The 27,576-nt window shown below is 41.8% G+C and overlaps 1 protein-coding gene across 3 annotated transcripts in view; it reads left to right on the forward strand.

The window, feature by feature from the left end:
- Positions 1-27,576, forward strand: part of Adcy8 (adenylate cyclase 8) — a 242,596-nt gene that overhangs the window by 195,238 nt on the left and 19,782 nt on the right. For all 3 annotated transcript variants that reach the window (XM_087187765.1, XM_004837939.3, XM_013069604.3), the window contains 2 exons: positions 8,109-8,187; positions 23,818-23,976. In XM_087187765.1, coding sequence (XP_087043891.1) covers positions 8,109-8,187; positions 23,818-23,976 — 238 coding nt within the window. The remainder of the gene's footprint in view (positions 1-8,108; positions 8,188-23,817; positions 23,977-27,576) is intronic.

Below are 27,576 nucleotides of genomic sequence, written 5' to 3' on the forward strand. Positions count from 1 at the left end.
ACAGATGAAGTGGGATGTATAATGCATACTCTGCATTAGTCAGGTGGGCTGTCATAGCAAAATACCCCAAACCAGATTGAGTGATTTAAACAACAGAAATTTATTTCTCACAGTCCTGGATGCTGAGTAATTCCCAGTGCACATTCCAGCTCACAGAATTACTCGTGAGGGATCTCTCTCTGACTTGCACCCAGCCACCTTATTGCTGGGTCCTAAATGAAAGGGAGGGGGATAGAGACACAAAGAGAGAGAGAGAGAGAGAGAGAGAGAGAGAGAGAGAGAGAGCCCTGATGCCTCTTCGGCTTTGTGTAAGGCACTAACACTACTAGATTAGAGTTCCTATTTTTATGAATTTTTTAACCTTAAGTATCTCCTTTTGGACCCTACCTGTACATATAGTTATATTGAGTGCTAGAACTTCAACATATGAATTTGTGGGGGATACACTTCAATACATAACGATATTCCAGAGCTGCTGTGAGGCGCTGGTATGTGTGGCACATAGTGGGTACTAAATATATGTTTATTCTTATTATTTCCTCTTCCTTAGGAGAGAAGTTTAGTTCCAAATTTGGTTTCAAGGAATTCAGGAGAAGTTTGTAGATAAATGGTTAAGCGTTGTGAAAATAAAAACAATCCCAAGCTCACTGCTGCTAATGATCAAAGTTAATCAGTGGCTAGTGCTGTATTGTCTCACTCTCTGCTGTCAAACAAATTAAATTACTAGAAAGTCAAAGAACAGAGTCAGCCTTCCATCTCAGCTGCATTGTAAGGCAACAGATCAGTGTCACAGTGTAGCCAGCTGTCACAGGTTGCTCGTGCTGATGGGCTTCAATCCATGCTTCAGGACCTCCTGCTAGTTCAGGACCATTTCTACTGGTTGTTACCGGGTTTGTGGTATCTAGAAGAAGCAGATAAATTATAAAAGATGGAAATCACCAAGAATCTTGGACAGGGCAATCTGATTCCTTCTCCATTACGGTGCACGAGACTAGTGTCCTCCAGCCTGCTCATCAAACAACAGCATCTGTCTCAGTAGATAATGTTAAGCCACAGTCAAGAGAGACAGCCCTTCCCTGACGTCTTGTAGATCACTAGAGATGAATCCCTGAAGGGAAGCAGTATATCATAATGCAAGTTTAGGAGTTAAACCACTTGGAATCAAATCTCAGCTCTCCCATCAACAAGAAGTGTGACCTCGGTCAAATTGTGTAAAAATAATTAACTTCCCTGAGCTCTATTTTTCTCATCGTGAAGTGAGAATAATAATAGTTTCTATACTCTAAGAAAATCTTTTAAAAGATCCAATGTAGCAAAAGAAACTGAGCACAGGCTCTGGCCTATGATAAGCACTTGATTTATGCTAACATTTTTTGTCTCCAAATCACAAATTCTGCTGTTCTATGAAGTTCTTCATTCTCCCTCAGCACTGCTGTCTCTTCCCTGACCTGCCAGCATCTGCTCTCAATTCACCCATCTCAAAACCATCTGGTCAGCTCATATTTCTTCTCAAAGCCCTTCAGGGTTACTGTCTACTTCTCTTACTTCCTGTTACTTCTAAGAGCTAAAAATTGGGTTTACTGTGGATTTCCAAACTCTCTTTCATGTGGATCACAGTAACTTCTTCAGTCTTATCCCCTACTATTCCACAGGTCACTATTTGTAGCCAGTACTCCACCCATGGGAAACCACATGCTGCTTCCCAAACGGGCTTCTGCATGGATGCTCCCCAGTCTCCATCTCCCAAGTCCCAACCTATCATTCTCAAGACTCAACTCAAGTACCGCCTCCTTGTGATACCCTCTGGAGTCATTCCTTATTTTCTAATCCATGTGAATAATTTTTTATCATTGCACTTACCTCTCTATGCTGCAGTCATTAGTTTTCAGGTCTTTCTTTTCCATTAGAGCAGGAGCTTTTAAGGACAAGGATTACTACTCATGTTCATGGTTTTAGCACTTAAGAGTATCTATCAGTAGATGTAAAATTAAATACTTGTAGAATGAAATAGTGAATAAATGAGTGCCTGAGAGGAGTGTTTGTTATTTGGAATCACACAACATTAGTGATTCACAGTAGGTCAACTTCCATCTCAAGCCTCTACTTTTTGTCACTATTATCATTAAACCATGTTCTCCCCATCCCATAAACACAATTTGCTTTTGGACGCAAGTATCACACTTCACATTTAGTGCAATTCCATTTAGCCAAGCTTTCTAGCTTATTCCAGAATGTTTTTAATACTTTATCCATTCATACCCTTTATTACCTGAAATCTTCACTGATTATCAGAAGACACTATTTCTGCATCCCCTATTCCTTGTTGGCTTCATGAAATACAGGCAAAATATCGGAATCCACTCATGATTATAGCAGAGGTTAGACAACCTAGAATCAAGTTTTGGCTCTAGGTTTATTCACCAGTGGCCACATTGTTAATTTAGGAACGCAACACAGTATGTTTACCAAGGGTGTCAGCCTATCTGGTTCTAGCAATGACTACCCACACTGTACCTCACAGTGCTGGGAGAGCTCTCTCCAGTATTCATCAGGAGTTTGGAAGTGGAAATGATAGTATTAATGCTCTGCCTCTAGCAAAACATCTCAGAAATTTATTTTAATTCAACATGATCTACCCTTCACTTATTATCACAGAGCAATGCTTACAAAAGCAAGAAGTACAGTCTCTGTCTTTTATTTCCATATCCAGTTATCCTCCACCCCATCCCATCTCCCGTGCACACATATCCAGATGCCTGCTTTCCTGACTCTGCTCATTCTCCTTTCTAGTACCTGGAGACCAAACAGCATGAGTATGGGGCATCTCAGAGGCCTCCAAGCTGCAAATCGGCCACCTTTGCAAGACTGAACCAATAGTGTTAGGTATTGAACACACTTCAGACATAAAACATGCTACCAGATGAGGCTCTTACATGTGAGAATGAAAAAAAAAAAACAGAAAAACACATGAGAATGAATTGAAATGATAAAGTCAAGAAAAAATCTACATGAGAAAGCATTTGGAGGGAACCAAAGAAAAATTGTGCTGGCAGAATCTAGAGGCTGTGCAACATGGGAGAGTTTTTTCTGAGCTAACTAGTGATCAGTTTGATCCTCATTTACACTCAGAGGGGACTTGTGCTCGGTTTAATGCTCTGTTGCTAGTCTTAATATTTTTGAAGAAGCCTCCTGTATTTGTGTTTTGCACTTGGCCCCACAAATTATGGAATCAACTCTAGCAACTCTAGCACACATCTACGTGAGAGTTCATAGTAGAAATGAGCAGGAAGCAGCCCAGAGATGATCCATATAGAGGACAAAAGTCCAATGCACTCACCCAGTATCACATACCATTCACCCCGTCATCCATGCATCTATTCAATACGCATTGCATCTTCTGCTGTGGCAGTTGCTTAGGTCCTGCAAATCCACAGATGAATGAAACATCATTACACATTTTAGGAGCTTAGGGCCAAGTGATTATCATATATCTGCATATAGAAAGATTTTGCAGCTACTGAAAAAGCTCCCTGAGATCTGTATTGATAGCCAGTCTTCATCATCCACTGGCTCTGTAAAATGGAGTGAATTACTTTCCATCTGAGTGTCAGTCTCTTCTTTTCTAGGACAGAACTTTTGATATGACAAAGCAGGCAGTCCCCATAAAATGGCTAGTACAGATACAACATAAAATGAGCACTTAGCAAATGCATATCATTAGTAGGGTGCCAGAAGAAAAGAAATTCAAATGGAATGGTTTATTATGGGTTTCCTGGAGGCAAACAGGAACTAGTGACTAAACTAAAAATTTAGAGAAATTCTTCATAGTGAAAGCTCTGAATTTGGCACCTGAGATTCTATTTCTCATCCTGGCAGTGACACAAAGGAGCTGTATAACCTCATGTAAGTGACTTCTCCTCTCTGGGCCTCGGTCTCCTACCTGCAGAGTAAAAGGCTCATGAGAGGCATTATACTACGTATGCTACACATAGCTCAGAATAGACTGGCTCTACCAAAGGCACATAGTGAAGTATTCACATTACACAGAATTATTTTCATAATCCATACTAAGTACAAACAGAGCTCAGAAAACAGTCTGAATGGGCTGCAGATATAGCTCAGTGGCGCCACATCTGCCTGGCAAGCTCAAGGTCCTGAGTTTGATTCCCAGTACTGGAAAGAGAAAACAAACAAACAAACAAAGGAAAACAGTATGAACAATGCATTCCTAAATTTGTAAACATGTTTTTTCATGGGAGAAAAGGAAATGACATTTAGTTGACTCTAGAATATTAATAATTTTTTTCTCTGGGTGGTAACATTAAGGATGATTTTATTTTCTTATTCATTAGTATTTTTTAGTTTCCAAATTCATTACAATTAGCATAAACACTTCTTTAATGATTTATATTCAATTTGAATGTTAATTTTATGATACATCAGATAAGATGATATTTAAAGATTATTGCAGCCCTGAAAATTTCATTATTCTACATGTGTTCTCAATTAACAATGTCCTTCTCTGTTAGCATAGGGAGATAGTAGTATTACTTCATTGATTTTGTTAATACAAATAAATCATTCCAAAATGTCCTCAGCTTAAGTCCCTGACACCCAATATCAAGCAAAGTATTACATGATTGTATAAATTTCACCATTTGGCTCTCTTTGAAATGTCTTCAAAGAATCATAGAAGTTACTAAAAAAACTTCCAAATTCAAATCATGGTTCTCTTAATTTGTCAGCCTGGCTGTCTTACTACACGTATTCTGTAGTCTATACTCAGGCTATTTTTTTATTTGAAATGCAGCTTAACACAAAGATTGCTCATAATCTTCTTTTACTTTTCCTTCTAAGTTTGGTCTAGTCATGTCTCTATTTTTGGCCAATCACTGCTTTGAAATTATTCAAGATGCATTTGTGTTTTCTCTTGAAAATGTGTTTCAAATAACAAATTTCTGGGTTTGAAATAAGTTTCCTGAACCCTAAAGTAAAAGGATATCGGAAGTGCTGGACAGAACATGAGCTTGAAACAGATTCACGGATTTACAAGGCACTGAACATAGGCGTTTCCCATACAAACTAAGTAAGATGGACAAGTGGGTGTTAAATACCATCACCATTAACAAGATCACCCGCGGGGTGCTTTACCGGGTGGTGAGCAGAAGACACGGGCCAGGCACCGTGCCAAGCACACTACCACGATTGGTTCATTCAGTTCTCATGATTATGTAGATAAATGTCATTACTGTCATTCACAGATGGACGGACTGAGGCTCAAAGATACAAGTGACTTGTCCAAACTCACAACTAATCAGTAACAGAGCTGAGGTTGGAACCTGGGTCTACGTTAATCACCAATCATCAATTCAAAGTTCACGTCTCTAATGAGTTTTCTAGAGGTCCGCATACTTTAGGTTCTAGAGAATTAAGTGACAGGAAGGAAAGAAAGGATAGTATTCAAATTGCCTGACCCCTCAAAACAAGCCTGAGGTGGATAAATGAATGAGGGAATGAATCCTCATCCCTAGCGTGCAGGGATAGCAATGCATGGGTCACAGTCTAACCCTATTATTTCATCACTCCTATTTGACAGCTGTAGCAGATTTGAATATTCTTTCCTTCTGAGTCTTTATGGGGCCTGAAACAAGATACATGATATTTACTTATTATCCCTACACTACAGATTTATAATTCAGCTAAAAAAGATATGCGTCTTGTACCCACAAAGCCCATCCTACTTTTTCTTTCTGGTGTCTGATCTTCTTTTAAGTATTCCCTAAACAGCCAGACTGAATTACTTTTTTCTTCCCATGTATTCCCATGGCAACAAGAATATATTCATTCCCTGGAGTCCATCATATTATAATATTATCTGTGTATTTGATTCTTCTCTTACCAAACTATTTTGAGGCCAGAGACAATGTTCCGTTTTTCCACACTGTATCCCACAGTACATGCTCCATAATTGTGTGCTTCTCTGGGACTGTGGATAAGAAATATAACGAGCCTTATCTGTCATTAGCATCTTATCTCTAAGGAAAAGCAGATAGAACTAGGAATTCACAGCTAGGACCTTGCTCTAGCCCCCAGAGCTCTTTGGTCCTCTTGATCTCCACATACACAACACCTCCCCACAAGAATGGGCTTTGCCATCCCTACACTCCTATCCTTCCCTGGTGAGTTGAACCAGGCCTGGCCCAGTGTAAGTTTGGTGTGCGTGTATATCATAAAGCTAGACAGGAAGCTGGTGTTTGCAACAGGCTTCATGCCACCACTCCCCTGACCCTGTGGTGCACCAGCTGGTGTCGGCAAGAACAGAGAAGGGAAAACCTGTGAGGTTGCTAGGATCCACCCAGACTGAGGCTCATTCTGCTCTACCCTCCAGGCACTGCAAGTTAGCTGTCCTGCCCTCTGGCACCCTTAGGCCTCATCAGAGTCACTTCTGAGTGAGTGCTGAGCATGTGCGTGCTTGTGGTTGGCAGACATTAAACAAGGGAGTGACATGATTGGGTTTTAGTGTAAAATACATTCTGGTTACATGGTAGGACATAGATTGTGGAGCGCAATGTGAGTAAGCTGCTGGCGATCAGGTTGGCTGTTGGGCAGTGGACGTGTATGTGGAGAACATTAGGTGCATTGGAGGTGTATTTCACCCATAGAGGGGACAGGATTTGGCTATGGGTTGATAAGAGCTGTGTTGAGAACTGACTCCCAGCTTCTTTGTGCTTTTCGATCTAGCAGCTAAGTGAAAATGGTGAGAAGCATTACCTGAGACAGAGAGACCTGGGGGAAGTACAACACTTTGTGATGTAAGGCAAATCACAACATACAGAACAGTGATCCGTACTGGAGCATTTTCATTTGGGGTTTTCTTCTTTGGCCTGTGTCTTAGTCATTTTTCTGTGACTGGGACAAAATACCCAACACCCACACTTTAAAGAAGTTTTTCTTTTTTGGCTCGAAGTTTCAGCCTGTGGCTTGCAGTCTCCAAGGCAGAGGATGACAAAGGGGCGTGGCAGAGGGAAACGTGTTCAACCTGTGACAGACAAGAAGCCAAGACAGTGAGGAAGAGCTGCCCTGAGAATAGATCGCTCTAGGCCACACCCCAGCGCGCCCCCGGCAACCAGGCCCCTCCCCCTAACGGCAAGTCAGCTCTAGCTCCCCGAGATCCAGTCACCTTCCAAACACCCAAGACTTTGGGGGACACTTTAGATCCAAAGCATGGCAGACCGAGGAGGTCGCCCATGTTCACCTTCAGCACCCGGTAGTATTTCCTGCGGACCATTTCCTCCTGCCCTGAAACGTTCTTAGAAGGCTTCGTGCTGGAGCAAAACGGAGGCACGAATGAGTTCAGAATCACACGAGTGACTCCCTGGCCTTCCTCTGAATCCCCATCATGGTGGGGTCGTGCCAGTGTTACCTCGGCACCAACCTTTTCGGCCTGGGGTCCTGCAGAGTCCAGGGCAGCCTAAATGACAGGCTAGCTGTGACCCACCGGGATTATGAGCTGAGTGTTGGAAGGTTCACGCCTGACGGAGATGACACAAAGGAAACAAAGCCTGTGTTAGCAGTAAAAGAATTTAAATGGAGGTAACAGGAGTCCTCAACTCAACAGAACTGAGATGAGGATTAAAGGAACTAATATAAGAATTAAATGTTCACATCACAGAATTGATATAGGAATCTAAATACGGAAGTGCTGATAATAAAGACTGCCCCATAGCAAGCATGACATACTGGTCTCTTATATAGGGTAATATCTAAAATGTGGGGGCAGAAGAGGATTCTTGTCTTCATATGGGTTTTTGTGATGAAAAAGTATGAATGCACTTTGAAAAATTGCTCTGCAAATGGAAGGCAGTTGTTAACGTGAGCACATTGTTCAGACTCTAGGCTCTAGAGTCTCTTTCACCAAATAGGTCCGGAATGACCTCAAACATGTAGAGGTCACCTAGCTTCTGAATCAGCCCTTGTGTGTACCCCCAGAGCTTCCCATCACATAGAGGGTGCTCAGAAAACACTCATTTCTTCCTGTTGTACTCCTTCCTGAGCTACAGTCTCCTCATTCATAACCATGCCATCATTTACCTTTCTTCTTCCCACAGAGATTTCCTGGGGACAAAGGAAGCATCTCTACTGCTGATGGCCATGTTCCTCCTGGCTGTATTCTACCATGGACAGCAGGTAATAGGATGTGTTGTTCCAGCTACATATGATCTCATGGCACTTCCTGTTGTTTTAAAACAGCCCGCAAGGCCTCCCCTGGTTTTTGCAGCAAATAACTATTAACTGCTTGCATCAAGTTGTGATTCTTAATGAATCAGTTCCTAATAAAGACTACCTAATATAGCTAGGTGTGGTAGTGCATGCCAGCACTCAGGAGGCTGAGGCAGGAGGATCAAAAATTCAGTGCCAGCCTGGGCTATATAGCAAGATCCTGACTCAAAAAGCAAAACAAAGAGAAAGTACCTAATGAAAAACTAAACTGATTCTTTCCACTTCTGATCCTTGGATAAAAATGTTCCTAAGAAGGTATATGCTGTATGAGGTAAACATTCATGTTTGAGAATCAGCTGAACCAGAATCCATCCTAGCTCTTCTCAGCTGTGTGTGGCCTTAAGTAAGTTACTTATCTCCTGAGTCTCAGTTTTCTCAACTCTAAAGTAAAATAGTAATACCAATATTGAACTGTTTTGAGGAATCATTAGGGATTATTGTGCATAGCATTTTGTGTGCTGCCTTGCATGTGCATAGGAATGTATAGGATGAAGTTCACAATGAATTTGTCCTGATTAGATATAATGCCCACCATATTGATTCTGTTCTCTTGGAGCCCATTCGTTACCAGGATCTGGAATGGGGCACAACTGTACAAACCTCCATTCCTGGCACGGCCTTTTGGAGGAGAGTGGACTCTCAATAATGCAAAGGTGTTATGTAGGGAACATTCCTGTGCATAAATAATCACCCCAGGAGAGATTTTCACTCCCAATCTCTCTTCTCTGCTCTGGATTCCAGTTCATCTTCCTTTGGCCTGTGTGCACTTCAAAATGAATAACAACCAAAGGAGGAAAGCAAATCAAAATAACTGTCAGTCAGAGCAGAAATAGAAACATATTGCTGGGAAATCACCATGGAAACAAGGAGGTAACAAACCCTGAGAAACTAGGATGAAGCAGTCAAAAATTTCAAGAATTTAGAGATATATTCATGAAGTTATATGTAATAAAGGGGGATGGTAAAATACAATCCAAAGAAAAAGATAACATAAAATTTTGGCAAAGATTAACTAAGTTCTCACTATGTGCCTAGCACTTTTCCTCAACTACCTCATTTAATCTCAGAAACAATCTGGACCGGGAGCTAATGTCATTTCCATTTTATAGATGAAAGGGAAACCAATACCATGAGTGGCAGACCTAGAATTCAAATCCAGATCTGTTTCCAAAACCCATCCTTCCCACTTCACCAGACTGGAGCAGAGCAATCCGGCCCCACAGGATGACTTTGGCTCATTCTTACAAATTCATAACTTGAATTTATGTCAAAAGAGAAAGCCAAATGTCGGAGTGTCACCATTTCCAGAATTCCTATATTTAGGCTTTTCTAGGTATCTCTGAAGACAAGTCTGGATGGCTTCCACTTATAGGGGAAAACTCAGTTTGATGTGCAAATTATAATCCGTTCAAGAGCTAGGAAGTCAGAATTAGACAAGGCAATCCCTAAATACGCTCACTCCATCAGTCACACAGGTTTAAAATGACCAAGTGAAAAATCCCCAGAAACAGCTGAGAGAACAGTTTTGGGGTTAGGTCCTCATTCCATAATAATAAGGATGTTTGTGTCTCTGCTGTCCCTTTGAGGAGTTACTTTGCATCCTGTCAGTACCTCCTTCCTGGAATGGTACCCTCTGACACTGTGATCCAATATATAACTCTCTATGTTTGTCCCGAGACAGCAGATAATGTAATTGTGTTAAAATTATATGTAAGGTAAACATATACAAGTGCTCTGTGAGGAGCTCATAATTTGTGACAACTAATATTTTCCCTTTTATTTCAAAGGGCTCTGAAATGATGTAACTACATCCCCAAACTGTAGCAGTTACAGGGATAGAGTTTGGAATCAGGCAGATGGTACTCAGACCCTAACCCTGTCACCCAATGGAAATACAGCTTTCAGTAGTGTAGGTAACTTTCTGAGCCTCCATTTCCTCACCCATAAAATGGGTATACTAATAACAGATTCTACTTCATGGAGCTGTAATAATATTATATTAGAATATAATTATAATATTCTTATCCCAAAGACTTGCCTGCATAGTGAGTGTTCAAATTTGTTAGCAGCTCTTAATATTTTACTTTGAAAATGAGTTGACAACACAAACGGGGAAGACATTGTCATCCATCTTGTGTCAAGATGGGAGCAGGACACACAGCCTCTGATGTCACAAAAACAACAAGAGCCAAACTGAATAGGAATCCAAATGCTCTAAGTCCTGGTCGCGTCCTATCTCTGCCTCCCTGCATTTGTCAGCTTTCTGCAGGACTGCATCACTTCCAGAGTCCTCTCTCTATAGCATCAGGCAGGGCCCTGTTCATCCTGGATCAGGCCTGCCCACTCCTGCGCTTGCTCCCTGCTTCCACCGGTTTCCCTGTGTGACTCAGAGGCCTCTATTTTTAATAAAGGCCGAATAATGCCCACTGATGCTTGGTACGCAAGAGCGTCCAGTGGGAGTGTGTATAATTATACATCTCCAGAGTGACAGAGGCGGTTATGTAACTGAGTAACTGGGCAATTTCATTCTGCACATATGTGAAAATGATATGCCAAACACTTCCTCCTCCTCTGAGGCAGGTGAACACCCTGAATGTTGGACAGGAAGAACAAACAGTCGGATGTCTCCCACCTTATGCCTGATTCACACAGAGCCCTGAAGACTTGGGCTTTGTCTGGGCATCTCCATTTACAGGGAAAGAAGCTACATCTGTGCACAGGGACAGCTTAATTAAGTTAAATCTCCTATCTCTACTTCTGGGCTTCATGGAGACAGGTTCCAGGGCCTGTGTGGCTTAGAAGAAAAGACCCAACCCTTGGAGCCCAGGACTATTTCTTGGGTCTCAGCAGTGCCACTTCGAGAATAAATGAAATTGAGATAGCCTTCCAGAGCTGTTAATATTTACCTGTAAAGAAAAAATAATATTTATCTCTCCAAGTAGCCAGGCTCCATTTGTGAGACCTTACAAAGTTGTCTTCATTTTACTGTACCTAATCCCTCACCTGCGAAGTGGAGATTCACAAAGTACCTACCTTGTTGAGTTGTGATATGATCAACTGAGGTTGAATATATATGAAGTGCCCCCTAGCCAGGGGACAGGCTCAGTCACCATTATCTATCATTACGGGAAGAGCCTGTCGCAAAACGTAGGAACAATAGGTATTATAGTAGTTTTGTCATAAGGCCAATTCCTCAGTGGTTTGACAAAAATCAGGAAAAAGAATGCACTCTCGTGTAATCGATACATTGAGCAAACGCTAGAGAATGGTTACTTTTGAAATGCCAGTGCCATGTGTTTGGTATATTTTGCTTTTCTCTCCATGTCTGCACCTTGTGTTGAAGCCTCCTTCCTTTTGGCGTCTCCCAGCCATCATTCAGCTATGAGTAAATCAAAGCCAGAGACTGAGTTCCCCCTGTCTCCCTAGGCCTGGCACCCAGCACATAACAGGTACAATAGATCTTTAGTGAACTGAAGAGGCAATTTTCCTCTGCAGAGGCTGACAGTGGGTGGCACCTGCCTTCGCGGGACTTGCTTCCTCCACAGCCTGGCCCGCGCCTAGATCCAACCATCTCTCTATGAACGTGACCTAGATGTAGCGCTCTCTCTGCAACACCAGGCTGAAAACTATTCTTTCTGGTCCCCAAACTGGAAAATCTTTGCGTAGGTTAACTCCAACCCTCCGGATTTCCTCACTCCTGCTTCTGATCTGAATTCAATTAGATGAAGGTACTTCAACAGGAGAGAAATAAACAATTACCTTGTGTTTCCACCAAACATGCACTTAATGGGAAAATTTTTTTCATTTGGAAATATTTATGGATGAGAAAATACTGTTCTGTATCTCAACAAATCACAACCTGATGTTCTGGAATCTGCTATCAAAGAGAACCATCTCCTACAAACTCTTTGTTACCTGGAAGTACAACTCATAAAGCAACATGAATGCTGAATTCTTTCCCCATAAATTTGTTCCACATAGGTATCTCGGTAAATTTTTCCCCTAGCATCATTCATGGGTAATGGGTGAGATTTTGGTTTCTTTAAACTATTATCATATATTTATGCATTTTAACATATTTCCTGCATTTCTATCCATTGCAATTGCTACTAAAGCCCAATTTGTCACGTTTGACAACCGGAAGCTTACATAAGCTGGCTTTTGGATCCTTTAGACATAGCCCCTGTAGTCTCTGATAGACTTACGGTATTTATTTTAAAATTCTGGATTTGTGAATTTTCTGCTCTACAATTCAGCCATTTCTAGAATGAGTAGGGATTCTTTTTATAGGAATTGATTTTTTAAAACAACAATCTAGAAGCTGGAAATGCCTGTTGCTATTAATTTTCTGTTGTTTTGAGGCTTTGGTTTCATTGGGAGAAGCTGGGAAATGCAGATCCTGAGTTCACAGTGACAGTTCTGTGGCTCATTGAGACCATAGGCTTTTTTAACCTCATCAATCTTATCTTTGCAGCTTCTTTTTCCCTTCCTCAAAATTCTAGTTTCCAGTAACAACACAATTGCTTATTTGTTTTATCATCAGTTCATATATAACAGTTTAAGAATAATAATGCAAATATTACCACCTACAATATGATTGTGGCAGAATTTTAACATGTTTTTAGTTCATTCTACCATTAGGGTATTTCCCCCTAGGAATGTGTCATCAAAGTATTTTTTTAAAAGTCATTTGGCATGTATGTATTTCCTATCTGCTTAGATAGGTATGCTCATTTGTTTTATCTTTGGTTTTTTTATTCCTTTTTTATTTGTTATACACGTTAATGGCTTCTATTTTGGCAGATTCCCACATGCACTTGGATCATTTCACCCTGTCATCACTCCCAGTTTCACACATGCAGGATTCAATGTGTACCATGTATTCATCCCCTATCACTTTCACTTACACCCTGTTTTTTCTATTTTTACAGAGAATTTGAAAATGTATTTAGTTATATAATGAAGTAAAAATATTTCCTTAATTCTAAAGTTTACTCAAAACAAGATGTAATAATAATTTTTTTAAAGGTTCAATTCTACTCTCATCCTTCCTTGTGCTTCCTGCCCTTCCCTTCCTACCTCCTGGAGAACCACATTTGGGTCTTATTCTTTGATTTCTGTATTAGTACATATTTGCAGTACATAACCATTGCACTTATCATAGGAAGTTAATACATGTACACAATACATCTTAATATTTTTTACCCCCCATTCTACCCTTCCTTCCCTGTTCCTTCCAACTCTTGTCCCCTTCCTATTTGCAAAATCTCTATTTTCACTTTTTTCTTTAATTCTGTTTTTTCCCATCTCCTTTCCCTCCCTTTACTCCTCTCTCCCTCTGTCTCTTGTTTCCTCGTCTATTTGAAAAAGATCTATTTCCTATTTATTTATCTTCTATTTTGCTCTTTATTATAAATTAAGATATACATAAGTGTATATGTGTGTGGGGAGAGAGAATTCTCTCTCAGATAAGTGATGGCAAACTACACAATCTTCCTCCCTTGGAGTGCATCCCATCAAAGTATAGACAAATGTTCTTGATTTCTTTTTATAGCTGTATCACGTTCTAGTGTGTATATATGCTATAGTTTGTTCAGCCAACAAAGTGAACATTTGTATTATTCCCAGCTTTTGCTACTCTAAGTGCTGCTGAATGAGTAACCTTGTGCCTGTCACTTCATACTTTGCTATCTACTGAGACTTTTAAGTAAAACAAAAATAATTAAAAATGAACTGGCTGAATTTTTAAGCCCTTGAATTTGGGGCATCTAACCATGCATTCATCAGTGCAGCATATTGTTCAATTTTGGGGGGTTTTGTGGGTGTTTTTTTTAGATTAGGAAACTTTTATTGGAAATAAGGAGGAGAATAGTTCCTGGATTTCTCGAAGGGATCCTGGTAGCATAGCCACATGGCCTGTCAATTTAGAATTACTTATAGGCAAGTAGAGTACAGGAATTGCGTAATTGTTTAGTGGTCGCCTATCACAGGTGGCTCTGTGGATTTAAAATAACCAGTTGAGGCTCAGGCTGTCTAGCACAGGCCTTTGACACAGTATTTGCAGTAAACTGGGATCTCAGAAGAAGCTGGTGAGTTTGCATGACAATTTCCTTGAAGCTGAGGACCCTAGCAGGGAATGGCTGTACCTCCCTTCAGGATTTTAGTGTGGAGTGGGCTGCATTCCATGCTGCCTGAGGAAATTCACTCCAAAGTCCTAATTCACTGTCTATTCTTAATTTGCATCAGGAAGGCTGGTCACCTCACTCTATCTTAGGCCCTTCCACTCACTAGCTGCCTTACTCATAAGCTAATTAAATAAATTATCTTCTACACTTACCCCCTCTGAAGAAGTATCCTTAACTGCCCTCAACAGAGAATGGACAAAGATGAAATCTAGCTGCTTCATGCTGAGAGGGGTGGATGCAAGGGAGAAGTCAGTCAGGGACTTTCTCCAGAGACCAAACCTAAGAGGTCTTGGATAGAAGTTCTGTTGTGCTTTAACACTTAGGGAGTTTCTTCAGAGGATCGATATAGGGCACCCCAAAACAGGAGTCCAGCACATTCATCGTTAGCTCCACCAGCATGACCATTTGCAATTTGACAACCTCGAGGCAAGAAGAAACAAATTTAAGAGATTAAGAATACGTGGACGAAACATAAGAACCAGAATGAAAAGACAGACTGGGGAAAGAGCCAAGATTAGAACCCCAAGTTTAAGGGATTGGAATATGGATTGTAACCAGCTGGGTTCTAGACCTGCCTGTTTATGGAATTATCTGTAAGTCTGATATTTATTTTATTGTTTTAAGATCCTATTTTACCTGATGTGAATTATTTATCTAAAGACAATGTTTATTTACTAGTGCACAAGTCCCCCTAGTTTTAGCTGCAGGAAGATGGAGAGCTCTGCAGTTTTGAAAGATAATTTTAGCTAAGGAATTTAAAGACTCTCGTTGAGCTTCTATAGCTGTTACCGTGGCTTTTTTCGTCTCATTGAACCACAATCGTGGTTAACTACAGGTCTAGCTGGAGACTGCTAGCAGGGGTCAGTGTAGTGATTGGAGCCCCCTTTCTCTATCTGGCCAACATTACCGTTACTTTTCCATATCTTTGCTCATACTTTTCTGCTGGGTGTTTAAGACCAAGTTAAAGGGAGAACTGTGTTAATCTCTCGTTGTACCTGTATCACCTTCTCTATCAAGGTCAGTTAAGGCTCCTCAGGCATTACTTTTGGAACCATGTATAGAGCCTCTTAGCTCCTCTGTCAGTATCCTGTGCTAGGATGGGTCAGGGACTTGCCTGAGCAGGTGGCTTCTCTGGTTAGTGACCCTCCTTTCTGCACCATGTACACTGGTTGGCTCCTGTTCTCTAGGGTCCAATAATCTCCCTGCTTAGAAAGTTAGATGAATCACCAGAATTGTAGGAAAGGCTATGGAAAGGTCCTCTCCTGTCCTGAATCCTTGTTAACCTTGGAAGACCAGGGCCAAAACATTAGCTGTCCTCTTACCCCAGTCATCCCTTATTAGCTTTGGTCTCTAAAGCTAACACCCAGGAGATAAGTTACACCCATATTGCAATAGAAACACTAGGTTTAACTATCTTATCTATATATCAAGCACCTTGAAATATGAAGTATGACCAGAAAACTGTTATTTTTTTACCAACCATGCCCATCTTAGAAATCAATATTTTTTTTGGTACTAGGAATTGAACTCAGGACCTTGAACTTGCAAGGCAGCCATCGTGCCACTGAGCTAAAAACCCTGGCCTGAGAAGTCAAATTCTTATAGAATGCTAACAGACAAAATTTTACAGAAAATATTTGAGATCAAGGGCAACATAGCATTTTAGCATGAAAATCGTAATGACATTATTATCTCTGAAGCAAACTGAAATTTCCCCTTTAATATAAAATAATGTTTTACTCAGATACCTTTATCTGATTATAAAATGTTAAATGACAAAGAAACTTTTACTCAATTTTTTATCTTTTAACCATTGTCTGCTGCCAGAGTGGCATGTAAGTAGAATGTGCTTGTTTACAGATGTACTTTACAGGTTATTGATCCCTAGACTGACATTGTCTAGGCTGGACAGTGTTTAGGTACCTCTAACTGTTATAACACAATCACATAATCACACAAGCATAACCTTGAAAACATATCCACATCAACTGGCTGGCTGTCTCATATTGGATTGCCATGCACATTCTGTAAGCAAGTAAGGGAAAGCCAGATGCTTAAGCCTGAAAGTCTACTACCATAAATAGCTTTAGCATGGAAGTCACCCGTGTCATAAGATTTTTTTTTCAGTTTTGCATCTTGAAGACCTATAAACTAAGGAAACATAAATACATTTAATATACCATGATGTTAGCAATAATCAGCATCATAGCTATATAGAAATCCTTGTACATATTTATTTAGCTTTTACTCCTAAGGCAAAATGTAGACACTTTTAACAGGTTTACAGTGTATAACTGCACTAACAAGAATCAAAGGACTCCTTGGAACTCCTATAAAACTAGGAAATGGTCTAATTACCCCAGCATACTCTCTGGGGTAATGTAATGTCCAAGGAAGAATTCTTTGTCCCCGTCTCTGTTTCCCTAGGCCTAGAGTTTTATTTCCTATTTTTGGTTGGTCCCCAAGACTGAGTTTCCCCTGACTCCCTCTAATGGCGGTTTCATGTGTGCCCTGAGATTAAGGTTCTCTTTCTTAAACTTTGGGGTCTAATTATGGAGGAAAAGAAAGACTGAGGGAGAGGGTCTCCTCACATTGCTGGGCATCCCATGATGCAGGCGATATCTTGGTTCCAAGGCCGAGGTAGAAGAAGAAGGCCTCCCAAGGCTCCGACCTGCCCTGCTGCAGGTGTCAACCTATAACATTTTCTTCTTCCTCCCTTACCTTAAACAGGCAGGAAGTCTCTCATTTTTCTGGAAGATCCAGTTGCAGCCTTCAACTCCCATCCTGCCCCGCATCCACCATCACGGCTGGTCTGCACTATACCCATGCTTGGGGTGGGAGCCAGTGTCCCTGATGAGTCTTTCTCCCCTGAGAATTGGACTGGGGCCCTAATAGCTCTTCTTATGTCCCCAGTAACAATGACATTGATGCTCCCTCACAGTGGAGGCTTTTTGTGTACCCTCGTTTCTCTGTGCATTTAATCCCTTCTCCGTCACACATTTGACTTCCAAAAATGTTCTGACCACGAATAGACTCATTACCCAACATACAGGAGTGACTCACCTATACAATAATGAAATATCTCTTTAATCAAAACTCTAAAAGCTCAATTTAAGTAGCCAAGAGCCTAACAGTGGAAAACATGAGAAACCATCCTAGTGGGATACAGAACCTTTGTCTTTTAATATAGCTTTGTAAATTTAACCAAGAACATTTCTTAATAAGAAAGTCTCATTGTGTTACCCATAAAGAACTTAAGCTTTTGATGATAGTCCATATAAATGTATTATAACATGTTTAGTAATGTTTGCTAGGGTGTGGCACCATAAGACCATAGGAAGAACTGGAAAAGTGACCCATCAGTGGAGAAAACTGAATAAATTTGATCCAAACAGTTGCTTTTTCAGCCACAGCGAGGAGTTTTGTCCAACAGTTCCCCAAATCCAAGGGGTCCCCACTTAGTTATCTTAACAGTTACTTTAGATGACTCATCATACGGTTAACACTTTAAACTATATATTATATTTGACAAAGGAAAATCTCTTAAATACACAGATAATAGACATTGTATTTATACAACTATTTCTCATATAACCTTGGCTGTCTAACAACCTGGATGGAAATGTATCACCAACTTTAAAATATCTATATGCTTATCGACTGATTTAAATTAACTTAACTGTTAAGTTATGTGAACCACAAACATTTGAGCTAATATCATGATTGTCCCCCCGTTTATCAGCCAACTTAAGTAGAACTTTTGGAGGAATATATCTTCAAGTTAACACATAGAAACATACATAGTAACCTGAATCATATATAACCTTGATGCTACCAAACTTTAAAGTCCTGTCAGCCTTCATCTGGTAATGTTTTGAGTTTGGCTATCCTGAATAATCAGTTTTTCACAGAAAGCCTAAAATAGAGGTCTATAAGGCAAAAAGAAAAAGGAAAAGTTGTTGTTTTAAACAAAGCAGCTAAAGGTGATTTAACCAGCTATTAATATGGATTAAACAGACAGACAGACCCAAATACGCAAGACAATTATATTTAAATCACAGTGCACTCTGATATATTGATCTTGTTGAACTACAATAACCCTTTTATAGTTTTAGGTTTGTAACTGTAAATAGACTAGTCAGAACTGTTCCTATAGGTCATTAATTAACAGAGATCTCTTGTAATAAGTTAACAGCAAGAAGGGGCCGGAGATGTAGCTCAGTAGCACCACACCTGCCTGGCAAGCACAAGGTCCGGAGTTCAATTTCTGGTACCAATAAAAAAATAAAAACAAATTAATGGTAAGAAGAATCAGAAGGGCAAAGGGAAAAAATGATCCCAAGTACACCAAAGAGATTGTAAAAAATATTTTACTGCAGATTGTTTTGGTTACACCTCCGATAGTTGTACTGACTGAGGAAGGCAGGCCAGGGTTAGAGAGCAAACAGCAATAGCAGCTCCTGAACTGAGAAGACTCATATCCTCCCACTCCGAGGGTGGCCACTGGTGCAGCTGCCTTTCTCTGATCTCCTTATTCCTTCTCTTTAGTCTCCTCCTGGTCTGAGCTGTAAAAGACCTCAGTGGCTAGTTTGACCAGGGATTGGGTTAGAAATTTATCCTTAAGAATTACTTGTCTTAAAGAAGGAAAAGCACCAAATAAACATATGAAAAAATGTTCAACATCAACATCAAATGTAATTCAAGAGATGCAGATGAAAACAACACAGAGATTCCACCTCACCCCTGAAAGAATGGCTGCTATTATGAAATCAACCAATAACAAATGCTGATGGGGCTGTGGGGAAAGAGGAACCCTGCTCCACTGCTGGTGGGAGTGTAGACTGGTGCAAGCACTGTGGAAATCAGTATGGAGATACCTCAAAGAACTAGGACTGGAAGTCCCATTTGACCCCGCTATTCCCCTGCTGGGGATCTTCCCCAAAGAATTAAAAGAATCATATCACAGTGATATATGTGCACCCATGTTCATAGCAGCACAATTTGTAATAGCTAAAACTTAGAAACAGCCCAAGTGCCCATCAACCAGAGACTGGATAAAAAAGATGTGGTTTTTTTATAAAATGGAGTACTACTCAGCCATAAAGAATGACAAACTAGAGACATTTATAGCTAAATGGATGCACATTGAGGCCATACTCTTAAGTGAAATAAATAGGACACACATGTGTAAACACCGAATAGTTTCTCTGGTGTGAGAAACTGAAAGTGTAAATAAGGATTAAAATGAATAATTGATAATGGGAAATAGGAAGAAAAGGTCCAAAGGGGAAGGGGAAGGGGGAGGGGTAGGGGAAAGGAAAGAAGGGAAAGGAAAAAATATAAAACAAGGAAAAAATGGAAAAAATAGGGAAGAGTAGAGGGGTGAAGGGAGGGCAGAGGAATGGGGAAAAAAATAAGAACAAGATACGTCATATAAAGGTACAAACACCCAATGATAAATGTAACTGTATTGTATACCTAAAATGTACCCAAAAAAGAATTTAAGGGGAAAAACAGAATTACCTGTCTTTTTACAGAGCCTAGAGATAGAAGGGTACATTTAGTTACAGCATCTTGGACTCAATGGCTCCTAGGCAGGAGTAGTGAAGAGGCCTAGAACGAGTCATTCTCAATCTTTCCAGGATACAGGTCTGGAAATGGTTACGTGCCTTCTTGTCCTCAGACCCCTGGGGTCCCAGTTGGGGTCTTCCTTGGGACAGCCTGGCTCCCTGTGAGAAATGGCCTTTCCTTTGTCTCTGGTTTCTTGGGCCTTCTGTAATTAATCATATGTAAGTCATCTCTGAAGACCTCTGTTGTATGCAAGGCTGCTTGCTGCTCACTAGGGGTTGATGTTTGATTGAGAAGGAGCATGGTAGCTTTCCATGCTCAAAAGACTGAGCTAAACTTTGGATTGTTTCTAGATGCGTATTAGGACCATCAGAAAACCTCCCTAAATCCTGTTTGATCTACTTTAAGTCTGTCAAGGAAAAGCACATGAACTCAGGGAAGATTGTATTCTCCCCTTTTACCTCCTGAAGAGGGCGTAGTCCCCTTGTGGAGTTTGGTTTGGCCTGGGCAGCAGCTTGGATTCTGGGGGTGGACCAGAAAGCTTAGCTGTAGCTGCCTGACCCTCAGCAGGGCTTTGTGAACTCACAAGTGACCTGGGCTCCAGCCTGCATTGCTGGAGCAGCTTGGGATTGTCTCTTAAAGAAAAAACACCTGGACATAGGGAACTCTGACCATTTCCCTCTCTCCTACAAAACTGACCTAATGAGTTCCAGTGGGTTAGTATACAATCCAAAGGTGTGCAGGAAACCAAGTTCATGCTTCCCACTCTGAAAACCAAGCAGAGAGAGGAGAGGGGCCCCTTTTGCCTGCCCATTTCAGCCATTAGCCTGGGACATCCCGCAGCTCTGACTCAGCCTCTCCAGGGCTAGCAGCGGCAGGAAGTGTCATGGGGCTGGAATACTGCTCTTACCGACACCACCATGCCAACTTCCTCTTGGTCCTTTGGCTTATATTAACTGCCATGGAGTTTCCAGCCCTCTTTGAGCATTTTTTGCCCTAGTAACATGTTCCAGAGAGGAAGGGGAGAGAGAGAGAGAGAGGAGAGAAAGAAACCTGGCTTCCTTAATGTCCATTTTGACTAAAACTGCCATCCACCCTCCTGGGTGGATCTCTAAAAAGCTGTTGTCAGATCTGCTGGCATGATCACCTGTGCATAGATGGCCCTACTTTAAAACCCCATCTGTCCACCCTCCACCCTGCCTGGGGTGCATTCCTGGCGGTGGGGGCGGGGCGGGGGGGTGGCACCCACAGCCCTGCCTGAAAGACGCAAAGAGACAAGTTGAGGCTAAGCCTTTTCAGGGTTGGACTCTCTCTCTGATCTTAGTGAAACACCCACCAAGAGAAAGATTAGAACAAAATGGCAGGAGAAAGTTAGACATAAGAGGGGTGGTTTTTTTTAATTTTCTTGGTACATTTTAGGTATACAATATAATGACATTTATCATTGGAAATTTGCACCTTTACATAATCCATCTGGGTTCTTATTTTTCCCCCTGCCCCTGCCCTCCCTTCAACCCCTCCAGTCCTCCCTATCTACAAAGACTTTGTTTCCATTTTTTCATTTTCTCATATTAATTCTATAAGTGAAATCAATAGGACACACGTGTGTAAATACCAAATAGTTTCTCTGGTGTGAGCAACTGAAAGTATAAATAAGGATCAAAAGGCATAATTGATATTGTGAAATAGGAAGAAAATGTCCAAAGGAGAAGGGGAAGTGGGAGGGATTGGGGAAAGGAAAGAAGGGTTTTTAACAGTGAAAGACGTTTTCTCCTAATATGCTTGCAGTGAGTTACTGAGACAGTTTGCTCAGGAGCCCTCACCCCTAATCTTGGAGAAGGAGAGCTGGGAACCTCAAGGACTAAAACTGTCCCCTCACCAGGGGAAGATCAAACCAAAAAGGAACCTGAGGCAGAGCAAACTCAACATTCCCCTTCTGGAGTGATGGTGGTGGGGGGGTGATCGGGCTAGAATGCCCCAGTGGAACCTGTCCTTCCAGACTTGAGAACTGCAGCCATGCTTATTGCTTTCATCTGCCCAAGGAAATCCCATGTGTTTGTGAGGCATGTTGTTCCCCCAATCTACTCTACCACCAGGAAAATTACAGAAAAGACATGGGGCTCCAAGGCTGTCAAAAAAAAAACAGAGACCACAAATCTTTCTCTCCTAAATGGAATCACAGTTAACGAGAACATGTTGCAAAATGAAAAGGACAATAAAAGGGCTTACCTCCTATTAATCTGAGAACCCAGATGAGTCCCCAGAATGTTACCATCTGGGTTCGTGGTTCCATGAACACCATGGAATGAAGTCACGACCCAAAGAAGGAGGTGGGGAAAGTTTTATTGGAAAGAAAGAGAAGGAGAATAGTTCTTGCATTTCCAGGAGGGATCCCTAATGGAATGGCCCTGTTCATTTTAAAGCTAAAAGACTTTGAAATAAGGCTGTCTCTTAGACAATGATAAAAATTGGATTGTGAGCCACTCTGTAGTGGAAACTGCTCATCTCCAATGCAAAGCGAAGCTAGGAAGACAGGCAGCTAATGTGCATGGGTCCTACTGTAAGCCACTCATCTGTAACTTCTTACTAATTTCCTGTTCCTGTATGGTCATGGGCATCCTTCTCAAATGAAGAGATGAGGAAACTGAGGTAGATGAAGCCACTGCTACCTAGTCCAGGGATGTGTGCAAATGATAACTAGACTTCTAAGTCCTATCTTTCTGACTTTAAGCCTGTGGTCCTTCCATTATTAACTCATTTCTTGCTTATGGCCTAGTGATCAAGGCCTCAGAACCTGGTGTCCAATTTTGGAGTTAAATTTAAATTCTGGCTTCAGCACTGACTTATGTGTGGTCTTGGTCAAGTTGCTTAACGGTGTTTGCTTTGATTTTATCATCTGTGAAATAAGGACTGAAGGTAACATCTCCCTATGATGATTGCTCTCTTGATTGAAGACTTAGAACAAACACTGGCACATAATAAGGCCCACCGACTATTAGCTAGTTTTATTTTTCTAATTTATTTGTTGAGCCAAAAAATGTTTATTGAGCACCTATTCAGTGCCAGACAGGTTGCTACGTGGTAAGTGTATGAGTAGGCTCAGGCTGCCTTAACAAAATACCGTGGACTGGGTGTCTGAAACAATAGAAATGTACTTTCTTATAGTTCAGAAGGCTGGAAAGTCTAGTAGGGCTTGGTTTGTGATGAGAGCTCTCTCTTTGGCTTGCAGATAATCACCTTGCTGGGTCCCCAGTGGCTTTTTCCACTGTATGCACATGGAGAGAGAAAGCAGGTTCTCTCAGATCTCTTCCAGTAAGAGCAGTAACCTCTCCCAAGGGCTCACCCTCAAGACCTCATCTAAACCCAATTACCTTCCAAACATCCACCTCCAAATGCTATTATATCAGGAGTCAGGGCTTCCGCATGTGAACTTGAGGTGGAGGCAAGTATGAAAATATTCAAGACGTAACAGGAAGGATCTAATGTTGAACAGGTGATAGGACCCTGGCCACAGAATGCTTTCTCTAGAGGACACAGGCATTGCCAGAAACATTGGCAAATTAGTATAAAATCCCTGGAATAGTGATGCCAGGCAGGGCAGCTGCACATTCCTGCTAGATCTAATCGGGCTCTGATCACCTGGTTTCGGGCAGGTGCCTCCCAGAGTGCTCAGCTCTGGCTGTTTCATTAGTGAGGAGTCCAGAGTCTTCCCCACCTCCCCGGGAGAGCCAGAGCACAGGCTCCAGAGGCTCACCACAGCTTCTTTCTCTCCCATGAACCGCAGCTGGAGTACACAGCCCGCCTAGACTTTCTCTGGCGAGTGCAAGCCAAGGAGGAGATCAATGAGATGAAGGAGCTGCGGGAACACAATGAGAACATGCTCCGGAATATCTTACCCAGCCACGTGGCCCGCCACTTCCTGGAGAAAGACCGTGACAATGAGGTGAGCCCCAGACTGTCTGGCCAGGGGGAAGGGATGGTAGGATGGTGCATACCTGCTCACACTGAGCCCAGGTTCAGGAGAATTCCTCTGTCCTCGCCTGAGAACATGAGAGTGAAGACTGTACCTGTTGCCCAGTGCCACACAGCCCAGGCTGCCACTGTGAAGTCTGCACGTGGCCTGCCTTGGCCTGCTGTACCCCTCAATTAGATGGATATGAGGTCTCCATTGTAAGACCAGATGGGAATTTTAAACTGCTATATGTGTGTGCATTTATATAGATATAGGCGTATTTAATTGTTGGTGCAAATGTGTGTGTGAGTGTGTGTGTGTATCAGACAGGTCCACTTCTGGTATATACCAAATGAATTGAAATAAGGTTCTCAAAGAGATACATGTATACCTAAAAGTGCTATTTACAGTAGCCAAAGCTGGGGACAACTTAAATGTTCATCCGTGGTGCACAGACAGACAAAATGTGATGTATACATTACAGAATATTATCCAGCCTAAAAAAGAAAGGAAATTTTTACACATGCTACAGCATAGACAATGCTTATGTTAAGTGAATAAGCCAATCACAGAAAAAGTACAAGTACAGTATGGTTCCACTTCTGTGAGATACCTAAAGTATTCAAAATCATGGAGACAGAGTAGAATGCTGGTTGTCAGCAGCTACAGGGAGGAAATAAGAAGCAATTCTTTCATGGATACAGAACTTCAATTTTGCAAGAAGGAAAAAGTTCTAGAATGGTGGTGATGGCTGCAGAGCAGTGTCGATGTACTTTATACCACCTAACTATACATTTAGTGGTTCGGGTGTAGATTGTATGCTACATGTATTTTACTACAATTTTTAAAAATGAAATTATATATGTATATATACACTCATGATTATGTATGACAGATATATAGAAAAATATATCATCTGTATCTGTGGGCGTGAGGGATGGGTGCGTATTATTAATCCATTGCCTAGCATTTAGTAGGTGCTCAGAAACGCTCTTTTCTCTTAAAACTGCTTGTTCTTATTATATAATGCCTGAAGGGTACTCTGCAAAGGCAAACCAGAAGTCTGAAATCAAGGTGCTGAGGGGCTCAGGCTCCCTCCAAAGGGTTTCTCAGATTTTTTTTACTCTTTCTGGCTTCTTGTGGCCCATATTCTTCCTTGGCTTGTAGCCCAATCACTCTAATCTCTGCCTGTGTGTTTCCATGGCACTTCTTACCAGGACTTGTGTCCTTTCCTCCAAAGACATCAGATTCAGGACCCATCCTCATCCGGTATGACTTCACCTTAATTAAATACATCTCCAAAGGTGTCATTTCCAAATAAGGTCACACTGTGATGTTCCAGATGGACATGGGGGAACACTATTTCTCCACAACAAGAGTGAAGGCAAGGTTGCAAGTGATGTGGGAGGAGCTCTGGTGCAAGTGGAAGGGCAGCCTTGAGAAAATGTTAAGCATAGCATAAGCAATCAGCTGCCAGGAGAACATGGATAGGATGGTCACCAAACCAGAGCCAGTTAACAGATCTTGAAATAGCTCAGGTAAGACCCATGTGAGGAGGCCTAGAGCAGTGGTGAAGAGATGGAGAGGAGATAAATTCTAGATTCCTTTAGGAGGTAGAATTAACAAAGCCCAATAATGGAGCTGATATAAAAGATGAGAAATTTTTAAAAATACTCAAACAACTGAGCTTACCCTGAAAGCTCCAAGAGAAAATCACTCAAAAGGGAGCTGAGAGGAGCCTTCGCGTGCCTGGAGACTAACATGTGAAAGGAGATGGCCTTACCCTGTGAGAATCTCAAGGCAGGCCTAGCATCATGGGACTCACAAGGAGCACCCTTGGGCTCTGCATCCTTGGGAGCCTTAAAGGTCAGAATCAGTAGCAGCTTCATCTCTGCAGGAGCTCCCAAGGGCAGGGACCATGGCAGCCATCATCACCACTGATCCTCAGGCCTGGTGAGCTGTTAAAGGGCTGTGAGCAAACGGCAGTGGTGCATTTGCTGTGGCCTCACACCCTGGTGCTCTGTGGCTGCGTTCAAACCAGAGTTGTTTAGGATGCCATAAAAACAACACAGTTTGTCCCAGAGGCTGGGCAACCTTTCCAATAATAGATTTGTAAACTGGACTCAAAGGGGATGAAACTCCTCAGAACAAAGGTTGCAAAGACACTGACCCAAGACAAATCTCTTTGGTTGAGCCAGTTGACTGAGACAGGGACTGGTGGGTTGGCTGGTTTGCCGATTTTGTTTTAACTTGTGGATGTAATTCCTCTGGCAGTAGAAGGGTATCATAGTTACTTTCTCATCCCTGAGACACAATACACAACACCCGCAAAGTAAAGGAAGAGAGGTTTGTTTTGGCTCACAGTTTCAGAAGTGACACTCAATGGTTGGCAGGCTCAAATGCAGAAATGGCATGGTGGAAGGGCCTAGCACAGAAGCAAGCTGCTCATATCATGGTGGCTGGGAAGTAGAAACAGAAGGGAGAAGCCAGGGAAGGAGAAATACCCTCTGGTCACATCCCCAGTGACCCACCCTTCTGCCTCTTCCACCCAGGTCCAACTCCTGACAGCACATTCAGCTATGGATTCTTCAGTGGGCTAAACCACTGAAGAATATAGCACCCCCTAATCCAATCACCTTCCAAAAGCCCCACCTCTGAACACATGAGGCCTTTGAAATGTTCCAGATTCAAACCCTAACAAAGGAGCTCTCCAACTTTCCCATGTATACCCTGCTACCCTTATTACTGTGAGACCCTTACAGGCTGTGGGGTTTGTGGTCTTTGCCTTGGGATGCTGGAGGGCAGAATGGGAGAGGCCAACTGGGTCCATTTCTTATCTGCACTACTGAAGAAAGACCAGTGAAAGAGAAGACCAGGGGATGAATAGTGGGCAAACTGAATAATCAGCTCTCAAAGCACTCAGGTCCTGAAGGGTCTCCCAGGTGCAAACCAAAGCACCACCCACCCTCCTGGACAGATGGAGTTTTCTGGCATTGAGATCAAGCCTGGGTTCCTCTGAGGTCAGACACTGTGTAATAAGAGCTTCTTGACAGAACCAAGAAAGCAGAGAGAATATTGATGTGGGTCAACCATGACCACGAGATGGAAAGGAGGAACTATATGAACCTCAGAGGGGAAATGCAAAGTCAAATGAAAGGAAAGCTGCGCTTTAACCAAGACAACAAAATAATAAAATATCTAGGACCAGTGGGGAAGAGCAAGGCCGTATTGATTTCATCTGGCCAGGAAGGAAACCAACAAGCAATGCATTCCAAAACCCCATGGCATCTGCTCTTATCCAGCCCAATCCCCACTGAGCAATGTGAATGGCAGCTTCGTCCTTAATCATATTTATAAGACACTTCCAGTAAAAAGTCCTATCTGAATTATTAGAGGTTTTATAAATATTTAAGAAATTCACACTCATCTGGGATTAGACACTGAACTGTTTATGTTGCCAACAGAATCTGAAGATGAAAAAATGATGAAGCATCATTTGCTGAACACCTACTGCATGCCAGATACTGAGAACAGGCAACTGATGAAAATTCTCTCTCATTCACAGCCTTAAGAGGAGAGTTCTGCTAGCCC

This window comes from Heterocephalus glaber, unplaced genomic scaffold (genome assembly GCF_053883595.1).
Source record: "Heterocephalus glaber isolate CG9 unplaced genomic scaffold, H.glaber_assembly_v1.0 deba00000281, whole genome shotgun sequence".
Lineage (NCBI taxonomy): Eukaryota > Metazoa > Chordata > Mammalia > Rodentia > Bathyergidae > Heterocephalus > Heterocephalus glaber.